Below are 17,032 nucleotides of genomic sequence, written 5' to 3'. Positions count from 1 at the left end.
TATTCATTTGCTAGTCATATAATTAAAAATTGATGTAATAAACCTAAATTTAACAAAATAAAATATAAATTTATAGATATAAAATCAACTCAATTAAACAATAAAATGATAAGAAAATCTCGGATGTATATTTATTTCAATAAAAAAACCTTTATTTAATATTTGTAAGAAATATATCAAATAACATAAAATATTTTATATTGGTACTTGAAAATATCAAAAGAAAAATATTAACTTGATTAACTTTTTCATAAAACTATTTTCGTGCGGAAGTTGCAAATAAGTTCAAATCTCGTTTACACTCAAATTCGATTTTTAAGTTCATTTAATTTTAATTCAAAGATTATATATACCCTTTTCATTTATTTCGACAATCGTTGTTTCAGGGTTTGGATAGCAAAAGTTTCTACTTTTCAAATTTCTATCACGTTTATTTATGATTATATAAACAAAATGGGATCAAGCTTGCTTCAATGGGAATCCGACCCCCTATTTTCAGCCGCCGAAGTCGTTCAAGATTCAGCTGACAGGTTTTATCTTTCCCTAGAAATACCCATTTCGAAACTTTTTCAATTTTTAATTATTTTCCTTTCGGTTGCTGTTCTCGTGTTAATATGGAGTATCACACTGCAGACTGCTGAGTTATGTTGTTATGCAAGTTCAAAACTAATGATTTTCTTTGTTAATTTGATATTTCCAGGATGGAATCGATTTTTCGCCTTCTTTTGCATGAACAAAATCTTGTTGAAGCTAATAATTATGACCCGAAGCTGCTTACTTTGATTGGGTATCACAGTCGCGATCTTGCTACCATACTTGAAACAGCAAAATGGCAGGCATTGATTCCTTGTTTATTCTTGAGTTTAATTATTTCCTGTTAATAGTGTTACATTTGCTTATTCTAATGCTTCCTTTGATTTTATTAGTTGGAAGATTTTGAACGAGCAGTTATCTCATCAGCTAGGATGGACCGGTCTCAGTCTAGGAGGCTGTGATTTTTAGACATAAGGAGTTATTAGTGCTGTTAGAGAACAGATCAACAATGTTGAGAAAAGCTTGGAGGAAATGGAAATGGGAAATCCCGCTAAAATCTCTGAATGGCAAAACTAGAATGAACAAGATAAAGATAATTTGGCATTTTTCCTTTCCGGGGGGATTAACAATCACTGTTATGAGTTGGGTGATAGTGACATATTTAAAAGATTTCTTGATCCACCCGCGGCATCATGCTCATCAGATGCTGGAATTGTTGGAAATGAATGTGGAGAAATTGAAGAAGTGAATATGAATGGTAATGCTTATAGTAGCCATTACTATGATTCTTTGGAGGAGAGTAACCTAAGGAAAGTGGATTCTCAAAATTCTATGAAATTGGGTCTAAATGCAGTGAATTCTTTCCAAGAGAGTTCTTGTAACAGGAATGCTGACGATGGAAGTTGGTATATAGAAGCTGGTGATAGCAAACCTAAGTGCTTCTTCCATGAGAATAAGCTGAGAGGTTCTTCCAGCAGTATGAATCTCATTGGATTCTTCAATAATCTGTGGGGAAGAAGGGTTCCTAGCAGTTATACAAAGCGATTAAAAGATGGGGAAGAAGAGCATTCTCCTTTGGACATTGATGCTTCTCATGCTGCACAGGTACGTTTCAATCCATCTTAACATTATTATTCTTCGGAAGGCATGCATGTGATCAGTAGTCAAGATATGGTGAAGTAGTTAGCTCTGAATTTTGATACTAGCATTTTACAGAACTTCTGAACAATTTGTACTATGATTTTGGTTTTTTATTTTTTTTACATGCATTTAATTGCTAAGCAATACATACCTTTAATTGCTAACCTTTCTTATTGCTTAGTTGTGCAATAAACTCATCAATTCCTCTAGCCTTGGTGCATTGGTCAATGTCCTCAACTTACAGTCTGCATATCTTTATCAGGGCCAGCATATTGGACTATGTTCAGCACTTAGAGACCATGGCCTCCAGGGATTACATTGGTTTCTGACAAAGGTCATGCACTTGAGAAGGAGGCTTGGGGCATGCAATGCCAGATTTGATAGATTTTCATATCTCGTTAAAGTTAATCAGCAGTCCATAAAAATGATACTGGCAATAGTATTTGTCTTCACACTTTTAGGTAAGTGCACTATTTGTACATACCATCTTCTATTTGATTTACTCTACTTGTCCCTGCTAAATTCAAATGATCTATTTATGGATGTATCTTGATTGTCAAATGATTTACCTACATTTTTAGCTTGTCAGGCACTCTCTCTATAGAACCCTTTTCATGCTTGTTTGTACAATCACTTTTGAGATGTATGCTTGTGTGAATTGGAAATTAAATGAATCGAGAGACCAATGTGGAAAACCATAAGTGTGTTTTCCAATGATGTTATCTTTAAGAGCTTAATTTTCATGCAATAGATGGAAAAAGGATATCTCCTTTTAATTTAAACATTTCATCCCGAATTTGAGGTTAAAAAAAAAGGGATGTAGGAGAAGGGTTCCTTTTGGTTGTACTTAGCTTATGGACTTTTTGTTAAACAGTTGCATGTTTATTGCTTACACACGGTTCTTGTTGTTAAATTCACTCTCAAAGGAGTTAACCTAAGGAAAATAATCCTGCCAAGCAGCAAGCCTTTACAAATTCATCTTACGCTCCCATAAAAACTTTTAGGCGTTAATATATAAGTTCCATGGATAACTTTCAGGGAATCAAATTGTTTATTTGGGGCCTTGGATATAAAACTAATCATTATCCCATAATTCTATTCATGCAGGTATATTGATCTTCCATATCGCTTGAAAGTGGTCATTTGCTGTTTAATAGGAATATCGTTGCATCGGCAAAGTGGGTTTTGAGTGGAGTTGCGGCGCAGATTACTTGCTCGGCTCCCATAGCAAGTTGAGGAGCCAACCATCAGTAACTACATTCTGAGATTGGTAAGCAAGCAGCCTTTAGATTTTGCTGCTATCTACAATACAGAAGTAGCTAATACAAATGTATGTACTCCAGCAATTCATCTAAGAAATTTGTACATATGAATGGCATGCCATTTCACAGATCTACTTTGTTAGTCAAAACTTATATAAGCTGTAAAATGATGATATCCAAGCCATCTCGAACTCCAGTTAGAGTAACTGCTGATCCATGGTGTGTTCTACAGTTCACTTGGGTTAAGTTTGACATCTTAATAGGGTTATAAAATCACAGTTCTTTAAATTTTGTTTTGTACATTAAAATCCCAATCTGAGCTGACCCTTTTTCCCCTTTCCTGATCTAAGCTGCTAATCCTTGAGGTCCTTTTTCGACTTCTTGTCGAAGGGAGATACGGTTCTGACCCATGGAGTTGGTCCGCTATCAACTAATCTGAGTTCAAATCCAAGATCTAACTGAGATTTTAGCTGAATAAGGACATTTAATAGTGCTATGGTTGGGGATGTCGATATATACATTCGCCGTTATAGAGATTGGAAGTCTTGGGGATCTAGACCCGAACCTACGCTGCTGCCGTCATCTATTTGCATTATTCAGATTACCAAAGCATTGTTTTCCCATCATTCTGTGTTTCAGACGAGCTTGTTTGAACTGGATCGATTGGATCAAATCGACCGAAATGCCAGTCTAAAGAGAGGTATTGAATCAATTAACTTGGGGTGGAAATTGGTACAGAAAAATTGAACTGGACAAAAAATTGATTGAACTGAATTTTTAATTTTTTTAATAAATTTTTAATAATTTATTTAATTCAACCGGACGAATTAATTAAACCGATTAGTCTTTCTAAATAAGCCCACGAGACAATTTTTGGCTTTTTCTTTTGTGATTATGCCAGGTCTCTGTTGATGTGTTCCCAATATTATGGCCTGGCCTTCCATTCTAATGCCATCTGAATGGGATTCAATTTTTTAAAACAAATATGGAATTATGAGTTGGCAAGATTTAAGAAATTTAACCAATTTTTACTTATTACCAATATATTTTAAACCGAATTGGTAATCGAACCGATCAAGCCACCAACTTGACAAGTACAATCAGACTAATTAAAAATTTATTAAAAAAATTAAAAAATTCCAATTCAACCGGTTCGACACTGATTTAACCAATTTTTAGCCAATTCAATAGTCAGTTCAACTAGTTTTTTAACTACTACGTACCAATTTCCAACCTAACTGGTTCAAAAGCACCTTCGAAACTGATTCCCGATCGAATCAGTCGGTCTGATTCAGTTCAAATAACATTGCTTTTTACATAATATACCAGTGTACCATTTAAGTCCAAAAACGCTCGTCTTTACAACCAAAATAAAGTAGTATCGATTGATCTCTTAAGTCTCAACACCGTAAAATGTAATGGTTTACAATATGAACCATTTACAGTTCACAGTACACAACATACTTTTACTTTCAAGTGTAAACAGAAGATGGTGAAAACAAATGAAGTGGATTTGATTTCATAACCTTGACCTTCCGCAATTCTATAATGATACGCAAATGATTAAAAAAGGAAGTGCGAGGCAATTTAATGAAAAATCTACACTATTATTACCCCCTCCCCCCTTCAGCTATTCCAGCCAGCACTGAAGTGAGATCGCCTGTTCTCTTTTGTAGAATTGCCTCTTCCATCAATGGTATGTCAACAGTTTCAAAGTGACAGCTTCCATAATCTACTGTCAATCACTTCATGTAATGATGCTCTCTGCTAAGAGAGGCACCAACTAGAGCAGCCTGAAGCTATAATAAATAAATATGAAACCGTGTCAGAATAGCAGCTCCGAGGTTTTAGACCTATATGTATATGTATACACACACACACATGTACAATGAGAGAGAGAAATAGAGAGATGTCTGCTTCTAAGTCATAAACATTTAGGGTTTAGCAAAGAGATCTTGGAAAAATTACCAAGCAGCCATACTCCATATAGGCTCTTTTTAGTCTGACTTCTCAATTTCTCGGAATCTTCTATCCCACTCTCGTGCTTCATAGTCTTGCTCAACCAAGTCTCTGTCAGTACTATACACAATGCGGTCTGGTCCTATGACTGTTTTTTGTGCCATATCTCGAGCACTCAATAGCTGGCATATATACAGAATAAATAAAGATTATTCCACGGAAATAGGTTTACCTATGCTGATCTTATACAATGAAACTTGGAAATTCGACACAAAAATAAAATGTCATTATCATACAAGTATACATTGAAAACTAAAATCTATATAATAGGAAAAATTATTTCAAACATACAAGGGCGAAACTATAATGGGCAATATCCCACATTGCATCACAGTGAACTCTCAGGGACCCCAATCCTATTTATCTTCTCATAACCAAGAAGGCAAGATCACATAGAAATGTGATTTAGCATGCAGAGATTGCATACTAGTGGTCCAAAGGGATTTTTTAGTATAGGAAGATAAATCAGTAAAGAAATGCAAATAAATTAGAAATCACTGCACTGATCAACATTCGAATCTTAACAGCTATAAATTAATTCAAACTCACATATAATGTTAAACTGTTTTAGAAATGTGTAATTGCCTATTACGGAATAGAAGAGAGTACTGGCATAAAGCTACTCAATGGAAAATTATAAACACCACCTTGATGAAGAAATCAAAATGCAGGTGTAAGAAGGATACCTTCCGCCTTAGTGAAAGATCAGGCAATTCAAGTGCTTGAGCAAACAGTTTTCTTATTTGGTTTCTCTTCTCTATATCAGCATTCCTTTTACGAATGAAGAACCACCGAACCAAAGGAATTGCAAAGAAAGAACCAGCATAGATCTGCAAAAAAATTGTTTTATAGAAATCTTGAAAAAGCAAAGCAGAAGCAAATTTCATTCTAGAAATGGAAAGAAACTAGAGTTTCTCAATCTTCTATAGTTTTAATGTATGAGTAATACTGTATCCAGTTTCACGGTACTTCATTTCCTCAAAAGCATGGGAGAAGACATGAAAAGTACATCCAATGTCACAGACCAGAGAAGCAAAAAAGAGCAATTCTGAACTTCTATTTACTTCAACATGCTGTATCTAGTACTGAGTAGCAACAGACAAGTCTTCAACCTACATATCTGACATTGCTAATCCATAATAATAAACAAGCATGCTTATATATTGGACAGGCATCAGGGCCTCAGAACATGAAACTTTATCTAAAGGCAGAAAGCAAAATGCATGCATGGACATAAATATAGTGAAGAGGTATCTTAACGTTATAGAGATTCTGGGTGTCCTGTTATCATGTAAGAATACATAAATTGTAGTGACAGAGGTGATAGAGATTCAAACTGAGATACTAAGAGAATATGACATGGGCACAGAGAGGGAGGAAGCTTTTTATGCATCATATTGCATATTTCATCCAAGAAGAAAATGTAAAACGCATATGACCTCCTACTTTTCCCTACAGTTAAGTTTTTCTGTTCCATAAAACAATCTTATAAAAAAAGAAAAGCATCAAATCGTACCTGAAGTAGAGGGAAAATGTCCATGACAAAATTAATAAATCCACTCGGTCTAATCGCAGCATCTCTTCAAACAAAGTAAAAGCAGCACCATTAGAGATTCAGAACATAAGAAGCACAGATTGAAAGAAACACTGAAAGAGGACTGTACTTTAACATTGTTCCAAGAATTATGACTCCAAAGAGGTTAATCGCACCCAAACCAATGACCATTGCTCTCTCTGATGAGCTTGTTTTACTGCATAACAAATGCTTATCAATACAAAAAAACTCCATAACAGAACAAACCTTGTCAACTAAATGCACTACATAAAAAACACACAAAAACACACATATAGAGAAAGGAGAGGAAGAACCTAAATTGCCACTTCTTCTCCTTAAAAAATTTCTCAATTCCCCCAACCCAATCACTCCATCTTCTTCCTACATATTCCTTCCTTCCACTCCTCTGAGAAGAAGCTGTCCGCTGCAGAGACTGAAATCTATACAGAATATTTCCCTACACAGATAGTTTTGTAGTTCATAAGGGCATAAAGGCAGGAACTCTTTTTCCAGAAATGTAACATGTGAATGACATAATTCTTGGTCTCAGAGACACATCTCAAACAATGCTACCTTATCTCAAAATCATAAATTTCAAATCTTTACACTTTGAAGTAATAATAAAAGGAATTTGTCATTGTACAGACACATATATGTCCTTGGTCTAAGAGACACGGACCAAACATTGGTACTTTATGTCAAAATGATAAAATTCAAATATTTACATTTTAAAGCAACAATAAATGGAATTTGCCATAGAACACACAAGCGAATCTGTCTTTGTCTCAGAGACAGATCAAACCTTGGTACCTTATGTCAAAAATCATGAAATTCAAATATTTACATTTTAAAGTAACAATAAATGGAATTAGTCATACTACACAGACACACACATGTCTTGGTCTAACAGAGAGATCAAATATTGGCTCCTTTGAAAATAAAAAATTTCAAATATTTACATCTTAAAGTGACAATAAATCGAATTTGTCATGGTACATGGACATGTGTGCATTATATGTAATGCATATAAATTGTTTCTACATACCTCTTCATCTATTTCTGGCTGGCCATCAAACCGCAGAAGAACAGGTAAGACATACGACTCATCACTCTAGAATTGAGCAGAAAACCAAAAAAAAAAAAAAGTCAAATAACTAACAAGGAAACAAATACAAACACCTTGGAGCCTTTGATGCAGGCAAGGACTAATTAGTAAATAATTCATTGACAAATAATTTGAAATAAGAACAGCCACAACTTCAAACAGTTTTCAACAAAGAGAATTTGGAATATTCTCCAATAAGTTTGAGCATTTTGTTAAGGGAGAAACCAGAGTAATACTGATTGTGAAGCTTTTTACACAGAACTTTTTTGAAACACTTATTAGGCAATATTATATATTTAGTTTTTAATACTTTATAACTTCTAAAAGTAATGTAATAAACAATTAAAATATTTTATAAGAGAGTTGTTAATTATGATTAATTATTTAAGGGAAACTTGTGCAAGATAGAGAAATTTCACAACCATAATGAACCGTAACCTACACTATTACGTAAGTGGCATCTACAACTGCAATAAACGTTAGTGAACCCTACCACATTTGAATCCCTGCTTATCACTTCTGGATTACTTGACCATGAACTACTTATAATATCAAAGCAAGCAAGTAACCATCAAATATATGATTACATGCCAAAAACTATTTGATTAAATGATCTATGACGTACAAATGCAGAAATAAGGTTGACAGACAGTGTGCTGGGACTACAATGCAAATAAAGAAATAATTGAGTCGATAGTAATAAAATTTTTGTTTAGGTCATGCAATGACAGAACAAGAATAGTTGCATATGGTCAAAGTGTGAATAAAACAAATGTGATCATGAGAGAAAATATTTCAAATTCAAGTCAAAAGAACACTATACTAGATTTCAGAGCAACTTGTAAGAAAAATTTACATGCTAATAACAAGCTAGACTAAGATTAGCTTTTAATTTATAATCATACCAATGCTCCCTTTGTGGTAGGTAAATCAAGATATGGAGCAAGTTCTTCAGCTGTGACAACACCTCCATTAGAAGTTATGTATTGTCCAATCTGCAAATTTTGGGTGGAAAATGGTAAAAGTTAGTAGGGGTAATAGAACACTTAATAATCAGAATAACTACTATCAGAAAGATGAAATAAAATGTTTCAAGCATTGACCAAAGAAGTTAGTGCTGAAGTATTACCAACTTCCACCTTTCTTCTTCAATTCCTTGATTTGGATCACCATCCCCGAAAACAAAAGAGAAAACCTAAGAAGATGTCACAAATGAACTAATTTTCTCTGAATGTAAAACAACTGAGCAAAATCATACATGATCCATTTGTTTATATTCACATCTTACAGATTCAATAAAGTTCATCCTCTCATCATCATCAGTTCGTAGCCGTCGCCTCCTATAATAATATGGATCCCAGTACCTTAAATAAAAAATTAAACCAGAGAAGGAGGTTATCTAAGAGTTTAACTTATGAAAGGAATACAGATTACAGAGACAATATGTTTTAACTTTAGATTATAGCATAAAATAAGGTAATTTGATGGCCCAATCTCATTTATCCAATGAAATAAAATTAATGTGAAACTATCAGATGTACCCAAACGTGGATGACAAAACTTTTACCACCATACAAACTGATTTGTCAATTCTAGAGCAATTCAGCAAACAAAGGTACTTTAAAACCTAAGCTATCTACTTAATGTTGTCTATAAGCATCCCCTAATTGGCCTGATCGGTGAGAATTCTCAACTGTGATTAACAGCCTATTACAGTCTAAAACTGCTAGAGTTCATAATATAAAAAGTCTTACCAAAACAAGTCAGTTGGACTCAAGTAGAAGGTGAACCCTGTGTCATATGATCTGCCTCCTCGTCTTCCACGATTGTCTTCATCGCTGCCATCAGATCACATAGTCAGCATCTTGCTTTCAATAACCAGTGGTGTAGAATTATGTAGTTATATAATAATTTCTGAGTGTCAAGGTTAGTAGGTACCTTCTACTTGTGATTAGGGCAATAATTGTTGTATAAACAAGAACAATTGAAGCTATAAGTGCTGTCCCGAAAGAAACTCTAATTAAATATTCAAGTGCAGCCTGGCAAAAAAGGAAAAAGACTAAATTATTGCCCATAAGCCATAATGTTTGACATCCAGGATTTTTCTCCTTAGCCTCAACAAAAATGAAAAGAAAAATAAGTTATGAAAGTTCACCTTTGCTTTATCAACCCAAGGTTCAAATTTTATCCTAAATGACTTGGCAGCAAGTTTTGAACGATAATCTTTTGGAAAGACATAAAGGACATCACCTTCATCTGAAACCTGTTAAAACCATCTTGACAAAAAAGTGGTACTCACAAATCAAGAACTTCAAAGATCCCAGAAATAGATATTATAATACTAGAACAAGTCCCAAGAAGCAACATGATAATCCCCATACAAAAATCAGAGAAGGCTTTCCTACAGAGTAAGTCAATAACACTGGCAGGCTCTAGATTACGTCAGCTAGTTGTCGAAAAACATACAACTAAAGAAGATAGCTTGGCTTCTAGAAATTAACTTTTGTAGGTCCAACTAAACCATGTATTTTCGTTTGTATGTTCAAACCGCTCTATCAAAACTCCTTTAAGTCCGATAACCAACAGTGAGCAGCATTTTAGTACAGCAGATACATCAACAGAGTTACACTGTTCGAGATCACTTCCAGACCATATCTACATCTATTTCAGCCCCAACCATACACCAAATCTCTTCTTTTTTTTTTTTGGGGGGGGGGGAGGGGGTGAACAAGTAGAGAAAAACCGATATGAAGTTGCGCATTTCACAAGCTACTTTGGCATTTCGTTTCAAATAGTGATTCCACTCAACGAGAACCCTAGCATAGATCAAATTTATGGAAGTTATATGAAATCGAAAATTCAAAGTACCTCCAAGAAACCGTTAGTATCGGAAGCAAGTGCTTGAAGAGCCTTTTGAGCTTGATTCAAGTTAAGCCCAGCTTTACTCGAAACATCTCCAACAGTAACCCTCCCGCCAAACGCGTCAACGGCCTCCATTGCTCGTTTTCTGACGTCAGAGGGTAACTTATCAGTCTCGACCGCACCTCCAGGCCTAATCGCGTTCCTTCCAACATCAAGACTTGCCTTAATGACGGGAAATGAAACCCTAGGTCTCAAAAAGTTCCCGGACTTTCTCGAGAACGTAGAAGAAGAAGTTAGTGGTTGGATTCCCGGAAAATTGAGAGAAACTTGGGGTTTTGAAGTTAGGAGACGAAACTTAGGTGATAGAGTAAGGCAAGTAGAGATTGAGGCCATCTTACGCAATTCCAAATATTATTAATTTTTGAAAAAAGAAGAAATTACTAGTTTCTTTTAGCTTCGGCCATGGAAGAGAATTTAGTTGTCTAGAGGAAAAGTAGTAAACTTGGCGGAGAAGAAGAGAGAGAGAATGCGGGAGGATTATGTTTCTGGATTTACCTTTTTGCCCTTCTCGATATTTTTAGATTGACCATTATCTCTATCTTTAAGTTCGGCTTTTCATTTTATCATATTCTTTTCGCTCGCTATTTATTTTCATTTAGGGAGATTATTTTGAGTGAAATTAAAAACAATAGTGGTAGTAGACCTGTCCATGGGCCGGGCGGCCCGGCTCGGCTCGACGGCCCGCCCGAAATATGGGAAGGTTCGGGTAAAAATATAAGCCCGAAATATAGGCTTGGGAAAAAAAATGAGGCCCGTTTAAAAAATGGCCCAGGCGCGGGCTCAACTTTTTTGGCCCAAGCCCGGCCCGGCCCGAATATAATAAATATATATTTTTTATTTTTATTTTTTATTTTTTATTTTTTAATTTTAAAATACTTTAAAAATATTTTTTTATTTTTTTATTTTTAAAATATTTTTTGTGTTTATTAAAAATCAGGCCGGGCCGGGCTCGGGCTTATTATTTTTTTCTCGGGCCGGGCTTAGGCAAAATTTTAGGCCCATATTTCGGGCCGAGCCTAAGAGCCGGGCCAAAATTTTTTTTCGGGCCCGGCCCGGCCCATGGACAGGTCTAAGTGGTAGTAGTGAGTTAAATTATTAGGGTTAAATATAAAATTAATATTAAAATTTGTTTGTTTAGTCTAAATTGATATTTATGGTCTTTTTGTCTTAAATTAGTATTTAAATTTTTTTGTCCACTAGTTTGCCATTCGAGGCTAGCGTCGTTTTTTTTTACGTGACAACACTGGCCACTCATGCGTTGCCATGCGGCGTGTCTTCTTTGGTCTCTTTTACTTTTTATTTTCGTTCTCATTTTCCTTTTTTTTTTCTTCTTTTTCCTACCCTAACTATCATACTTTTACATTGCTAGTCACCGTCTGGCCTCCTCCAATGAGCTCTCTAACCAACAACGACCATTGTCCGACTTTCTTTCTTTAACCTGAAGTTGAAGTAGACGAAACTGTTAGGGATCGACCCGATTAAGCAACAAGTAACAAAAATAACGGAATAAATTGATAAATTGAACACACAAATTTAACGTGGACAAAACCCCTCCAAAGAGGATAAAAAAATCACGGGCAAAGATAATTTTACTATAATGGCAAAAGAATGAAGAGTACAAAAGATGGAGATAAAACTAAACCCCGAAAACCCGAAAAAAAAAGAACCCTCAAAACGTAAACACAAAATTCTTTGAATGTGTTATGAGTTCTAATCTAATGGGTGTATTTAATAAGGTTGTAAAAGAGCCTATTTATAGGCTAAATTCATATGTCAAATAATAATAAAATAATCTAAACTAATCAGTGTTTGATTGAAACAAATAAACAGAGTTTAACTAAAAGATTATTTCTCAAATTTGACTGAAAATAGGAGTCATACTTAACAAATCTCCACCTTGACTCATATTTCCACAACACCATCTTTGCCAAAGCCCGCCACGAGCCTATCTTGAACTATGCAGGGAATTAACTGAGTCGAATCTGTGCTTAGAAACTGAAAGATTTCTAGCCTTCGACTTGTACACTGCCAAATCAAAACTAACCCAGGTCTGATTTTCACAAACACGGTGTCCTAACTTTTCAAAACCTGCATCCAAAAGAGAACCTCTCTTCAACGAAACAGTCATACATTTTTCCCTCCTATGACCAAGTTGCCTCTGCTCCAAATGAGTTGACTTCGACTCTGTAACGGACGAGGGACGTCCGATTTCACCGGTTACTGTAGAACCTTCCAAAATATAAAGACTGCCAGTTCTTTTACCTTTTAACAAAACGAGAGCTCCACGAGATACTTTAATGCCACTTGACTCGATGTTGATTCTGCATCCTTTCAAGTCTAAAATACTTAAGGAGATGAGATTCTTTCGTAAATCAAGTACATACCTGACATTTGAGAGTGTCCTAATCGTCCCATCGTGTATCTTAATTTTAACAGTACCAATGTCAATTACCTTACTAGATGAATCGTTTCCCATGCGAACAACTCCACCTTCAACCGAACTGTATGTAGAGAACCATTCTCTATTGGGACACATGTGGAAAGAACATCCCGAATCTAGGATCCACTCGGACGTGAGCTTGGAGTTATCGCTCATTGACACTAACAAGAAATCATCACCACTTTCATCGATCAAATTAGCATCAGCTACATCTTCCTCGTTACTCTCAGCAGCTCTTTTATTTCGCAGTTTATAACAATCTGCTTTGACGTGACCTAACTTTTTACAATAGCGACACCTTTTGTCTCGTTTCTTTGATGCTACCAAAACGGAAGCTTGCCTATCTGCCTTGCTATCCAAATGAAGCTCATTGTCGAGTTTGTCTCTACTCAACAAATGACCCTTCACATCTTCGAACGAGATTTTGTCTCTACCATAATTCAGGGTCTCCCTGAAAGACTTGTATGAATGGGGTAAAGAGCACAATAATAGCATAGCTTGATCTTTATCATCAATATGAACCTCAACGTTCCTTAAATCATTTAAAAGAGTAATGAATTGACTGATGTGATCTCTAAAAAGCTCACCTTCGTTCATGCAAAACGTAAATAGACGTTGTTTCAACACTAAACGGTTAGCCAAAGACTTAGTCGCATAAAGAGTTTCTAACCTTTTCCACAAGGCGGATGAAGTCTTCTCCATCAATACCTCCTGCAATACCGTATTCGCGAGGCACAACTGGATTACAGACAAGGCCTTTTCATCAAGCTCTTCCCATTCTGTTTTATTTAGATTCTCAGGCTTTTTCCCGGTAACAACTTTTTTCAAACCGGATTGAACTAGAATTGTCATCATCCGAACTTGCCACAGATTGAAATTTGTCTCACCATCGAACTTCTCAATTTCAAACCTTGTTGTTGCCATATCTGAATGGGCTGATCTATGAAAATTGAACTAGCTCTGATACCACTTGTTAGGAATCGACCCGATTAAGCAACAAGTAACAAAAATAGCGGAATAAATTGAGAAATTGAACACACAAATTTAACATGGAAAAACTCCTCCAAAGAGGATAAAAAAACCACGGGCAAAAATAATTTTACTATAATGGCAAAATAATAAAGAGTACAAAAGATCGAGATAAAACTAAACCCCGAAAACCTGAAAAATAAAGAACCCTCAAAACGTAAACACAAAATTCTCTGAATGTGTTATGAGTTCTAATCTAATGGGTGTATTTACTAAGGTTGTAAAAGAGCCTATTTATAGGCTAAATTCATATGTCAAATAATAATAAAATAATCTAAACTAATCAGTGTTTGACTGAAACAAATAAACAGAGTTTAACTAAAAGATTATTTCTCAAATTTGACTGAAAATAGGAGCCATACTTAACAGAAACAATTTTAAACGAAAAATACAACCTAAAACCTTATAACGCTCTCTAATCTAATTTTAAACAATTTTAAAAGATTATTTCTCAAATTTGACTGAAAATAGGAGCCATACTTAACAGAAACAATTTTAAATGAAAAATACAACCTAAAACCTTGCAACGCTCTCTAATCTAATTTTTGCATGAGGTCGTCTCCATCTCTGTGTGAGCTTTCCCATTCATTTTGACTTTTGGAAAATTTATACACTCCGTTAATTTCAATATCTTCCATAAATGTCTTTGTAAATGAATAATTTGGAAAGCTTTAAGCATAAATTGAAAATCCTTTGTTTGATTTCTCCCGCTTTATTAATTTACAGTAAAAGTATTGATATTTAGCCCAAAAAATTGGAAAAGGGTTCGAATATTTGAAATACGAATTCATCTATTCATTATAGGAAAAACTTTTAATCCTTTGATATGGATTTATGCACTCTCGTTTAACCTTGTTTATGTTATCACAATATCAGCAATTTTGTAAAAAAATTGATAAAGAGGAGGTTTTATAAATTCGAACATGTAGACAAAGATAATGTGTTGGATTCATCTTCATCGTCTTGAGCAATCTGGTAGCCCCCAGCATCTTAGAAACCACTTGAGCAATCTCTGAGCATTTCGAGAAATGGTCATCAATCTCATTCAAAGCCAGCATCAAATTCACACTAGAAACAACCTTCACACTATTCTCCTTAAATCTTTCAGAGCCGTTTTCAAATGTTCTATTTGCACCTGTTATTTTAGGGTTTTCTGTGTTTTTACTTTCGTGGTCTCTTTCAATAGAGATTCGCAAATACTACAATTTAGGATTTCACTACAATTTTCTATGAAAGACTGTTTGGATCTAGGGAAAATTTTTCTTTTTGTATTTTAAATTATTTAATGGACTTTTAGTGTAAAGTGGTGTCTTTGCATTTAGATCTTGTTGTACTTTACCTGGGTTTGGAACTGGTTGAGAAGCCATCTTCGTTGTTGCTAGGAATGAAGTGGTCGGTGTTTGGATAGGAGGAAAGTGAAAGAAAACGATAATGAAGTGGTGGGTGTTTGGATGGGAGGAAAGTGAAAGAAAATGGTGCGACGGCGATGAAGCTCAGAAATAAGAGATGAGGAGGCACACCTAGAAAAAAGGAAAAAGAAAAATAAGAAAAGAAAAGAAAAGGAGGGAAAATAAAAAAAATGGCCAACTAGGATGCCACGTGGTGGCGTGAGATTGGCCAGCGCTGTCACGTCAGTAAAAAAATTAACGCCGTTAGTCTTGGGTACCAAATTATTGGACAGAAAAAAAGTTCGAGTACCAATCTGAGATAAAAAAAACCATAGGTACCAATCTAGGAGAAGTGAAAAAGTTCAGATACTAATTTATATTTAAACCTAATTATTATAGTAAAGGCATTATAATAATAAAATATATGTTTGGATTTAAAGATAATAATAGAAATAAGATTAAATCAGAAAATCATTATTAAGAATTTTTAAATCAAAATGTGTGTATATATAATAATAATAATAATAATAATAAGTAAAAAAATTAAGGTTAAATGTAAAATTTTAAGTCAAATATCAAAATTATATTCATATTATTAGTGAAATTTTTTAAACTCCACCAATGAATTTAGGGTTTAACAAATGTATTATAAGATGTAGTAAAAAATAAAAAATAAAAAATAAATTATATAAATAATTTTGAATACTTGTTATACCCTTAATCTATTTGTGAAGTCAAAAAATTTCATAATTTATAAGTTATATTTATATTAAAGAAACAATTAACAAAACAAAAAAATTTAAAATGGAGGCCGAAGAATATAATATTTTTTATACACCTCAATAAAATTATAATATGATATTTATATATTTTAATAATAGTTAAAATTTTAAACTTTTATTTGCACGCCATTTTATTTAGGATAAACTATTCCATTAATCACTCTAAAATAGGATCGTTTATAATTTGATCACTCTAATTTTTCTTGTCAATTTATTCATTATCTCGCTAATAGGAAGCTGACTAACTGATCACGTGTGTATTGCTTTTTCAGGTATCTTTCACATAATTAAGGTATTATAAATAAAAAATTAATGATTTATTAATGTTATTTAAGCAATTTTAAGCCCGTAGAAATTTCTTCATGTCATCTCTTCATTGTCAATTTTAAGGTTTCTTAATTTTCTTTATCTTGTTTCTACCATATTAGGGGTTTCTTATTTTTCATCCCCACATATGAACTGATGAAATTAAACTCATCGAAATGTCTCCGAACTATCTTCAACAGCTTCTTTGAGTTCAACAAATATCTAAAATTGGAATTTACCTATCAAATTTAAAAAGAAAAAAAAAGGGAATTAACAAAATAAAAATCGTCCTATCTTTATCCCCTTACTTTTATTTTGAAGGACAGAGATAGAATTAACTAGAAAATTGAAATCAATAAATGAGAATCAAAAAAAAAATATTTCTGTTTTGTTTGTATGATTATTCAATCATAAAAAAAAAAAAGAATTAAGAGGTTTAAAATGTAGATTGAGTATCACTAATTTCTGCAAAATTTGTTCATAGTTTTTTAAACTAACCTCATCAAAATTGCAATAGAGGATGTTGTATACAATTTGGTCCATACTTAAT

General features: G+C 34.0%; 1 protein-coding gene and 1 pseudogene across 1 annotated transcript; one reads left to right on the top strand and one right to left on the bottom strand.

Annotated features, from left to right (window-relative positions):
* Positions 1 to 227: 227 nt before the first annotated feature.
* Positions 228 to 3,142, top strand: LOC107899230 (uncharacterized; annotated as a pseudogene).
* Positions 3,143 to 4,294: 1,152 nt separating this feature from the next.
* LOC107899229 (uncharacterized protein At5g03900, chloroplastic) lies at positions 4,295 to 11,093 on the bottom strand. Its single transcript, XM_016824881.2, has 14 exons — positions 10,484 to 11,093; positions 9,771 to 9,878; positions 9,554 to 9,654; positions 9,370 to 9,453; positions 8,904 to 8,979; positions 8,745 to 8,810; positions 8,521 to 8,610; positions 7,556 to 7,621; positions 6,825 to 6,967; positions 6,620 to 6,706; positions 6,472 to 6,535; positions 5,642 to 5,785; positions 4,905 to 5,077; positions 4,295 to 4,735 (listed from the first exon to the last, which is right to left on the bottom strand). Exons 1-13 carry the CDS (start codon positions 10,868 to 10,870, stop codon positions 4,934 to 4,936), a joined length of 1,560 nt encoding a protein of 519 aa, XP_016680370.2. The 5' UTR covers positions 10,871 to 11,093; the 3' UTR covers positions 4,295 to 4,735; positions 4,905 to 4,933.
* Positions 11,094 to 17,032: the final 5,939 nt, after the last annotated feature.

The sequence above is a fragment of the Gossypium hirsutum genome, chromosome D04, assembly GCF_007990345.1.
Source record: "Gossypium hirsutum isolate 1008001.06 chromosome D04, Gossypium_hirsutum_v2.1, whole genome shotgun sequence".
Classification (NCBI taxonomy): Eukaryota; Viridiplantae; Streptophyta; class Magnoliopsida; order Malvales; family Malvaceae; genus Gossypium; species Gossypium hirsutum.
The sequence above is the reverse complement of the archived record's forward strand: the minus strand, read 5'-3'. Positions and strand labels throughout refer to the sequence as shown.

What these genes read in the sequence shown, in the direction of transcription:
- LOC107899229 (XM_016824881.2), bottom strand. Translation starts at nt 10,870, where the DNA reads ATGGCCTCAATCTCTACTTGCCTTACTCTATCACCTAAGTTTCGTCTC. An exon ending in AAGAAGAAAGGTGGAAGTTG is followed by an intron (nt 8,611 to 8,744) that starts GTAATACTTCAG and finishes CAAAATTTGCAG; the next exon opens with ATTGGACAATACATAACTTC. An exon ending in ATTCTTGGAACAATGTTAAA is followed by an intron (nt 6,536 to 6,619) that starts GTACAGTCCTCT and finishes CTTTGTTTGAAG; the next exon opens with AGATGCTGCGATTAGACCGA.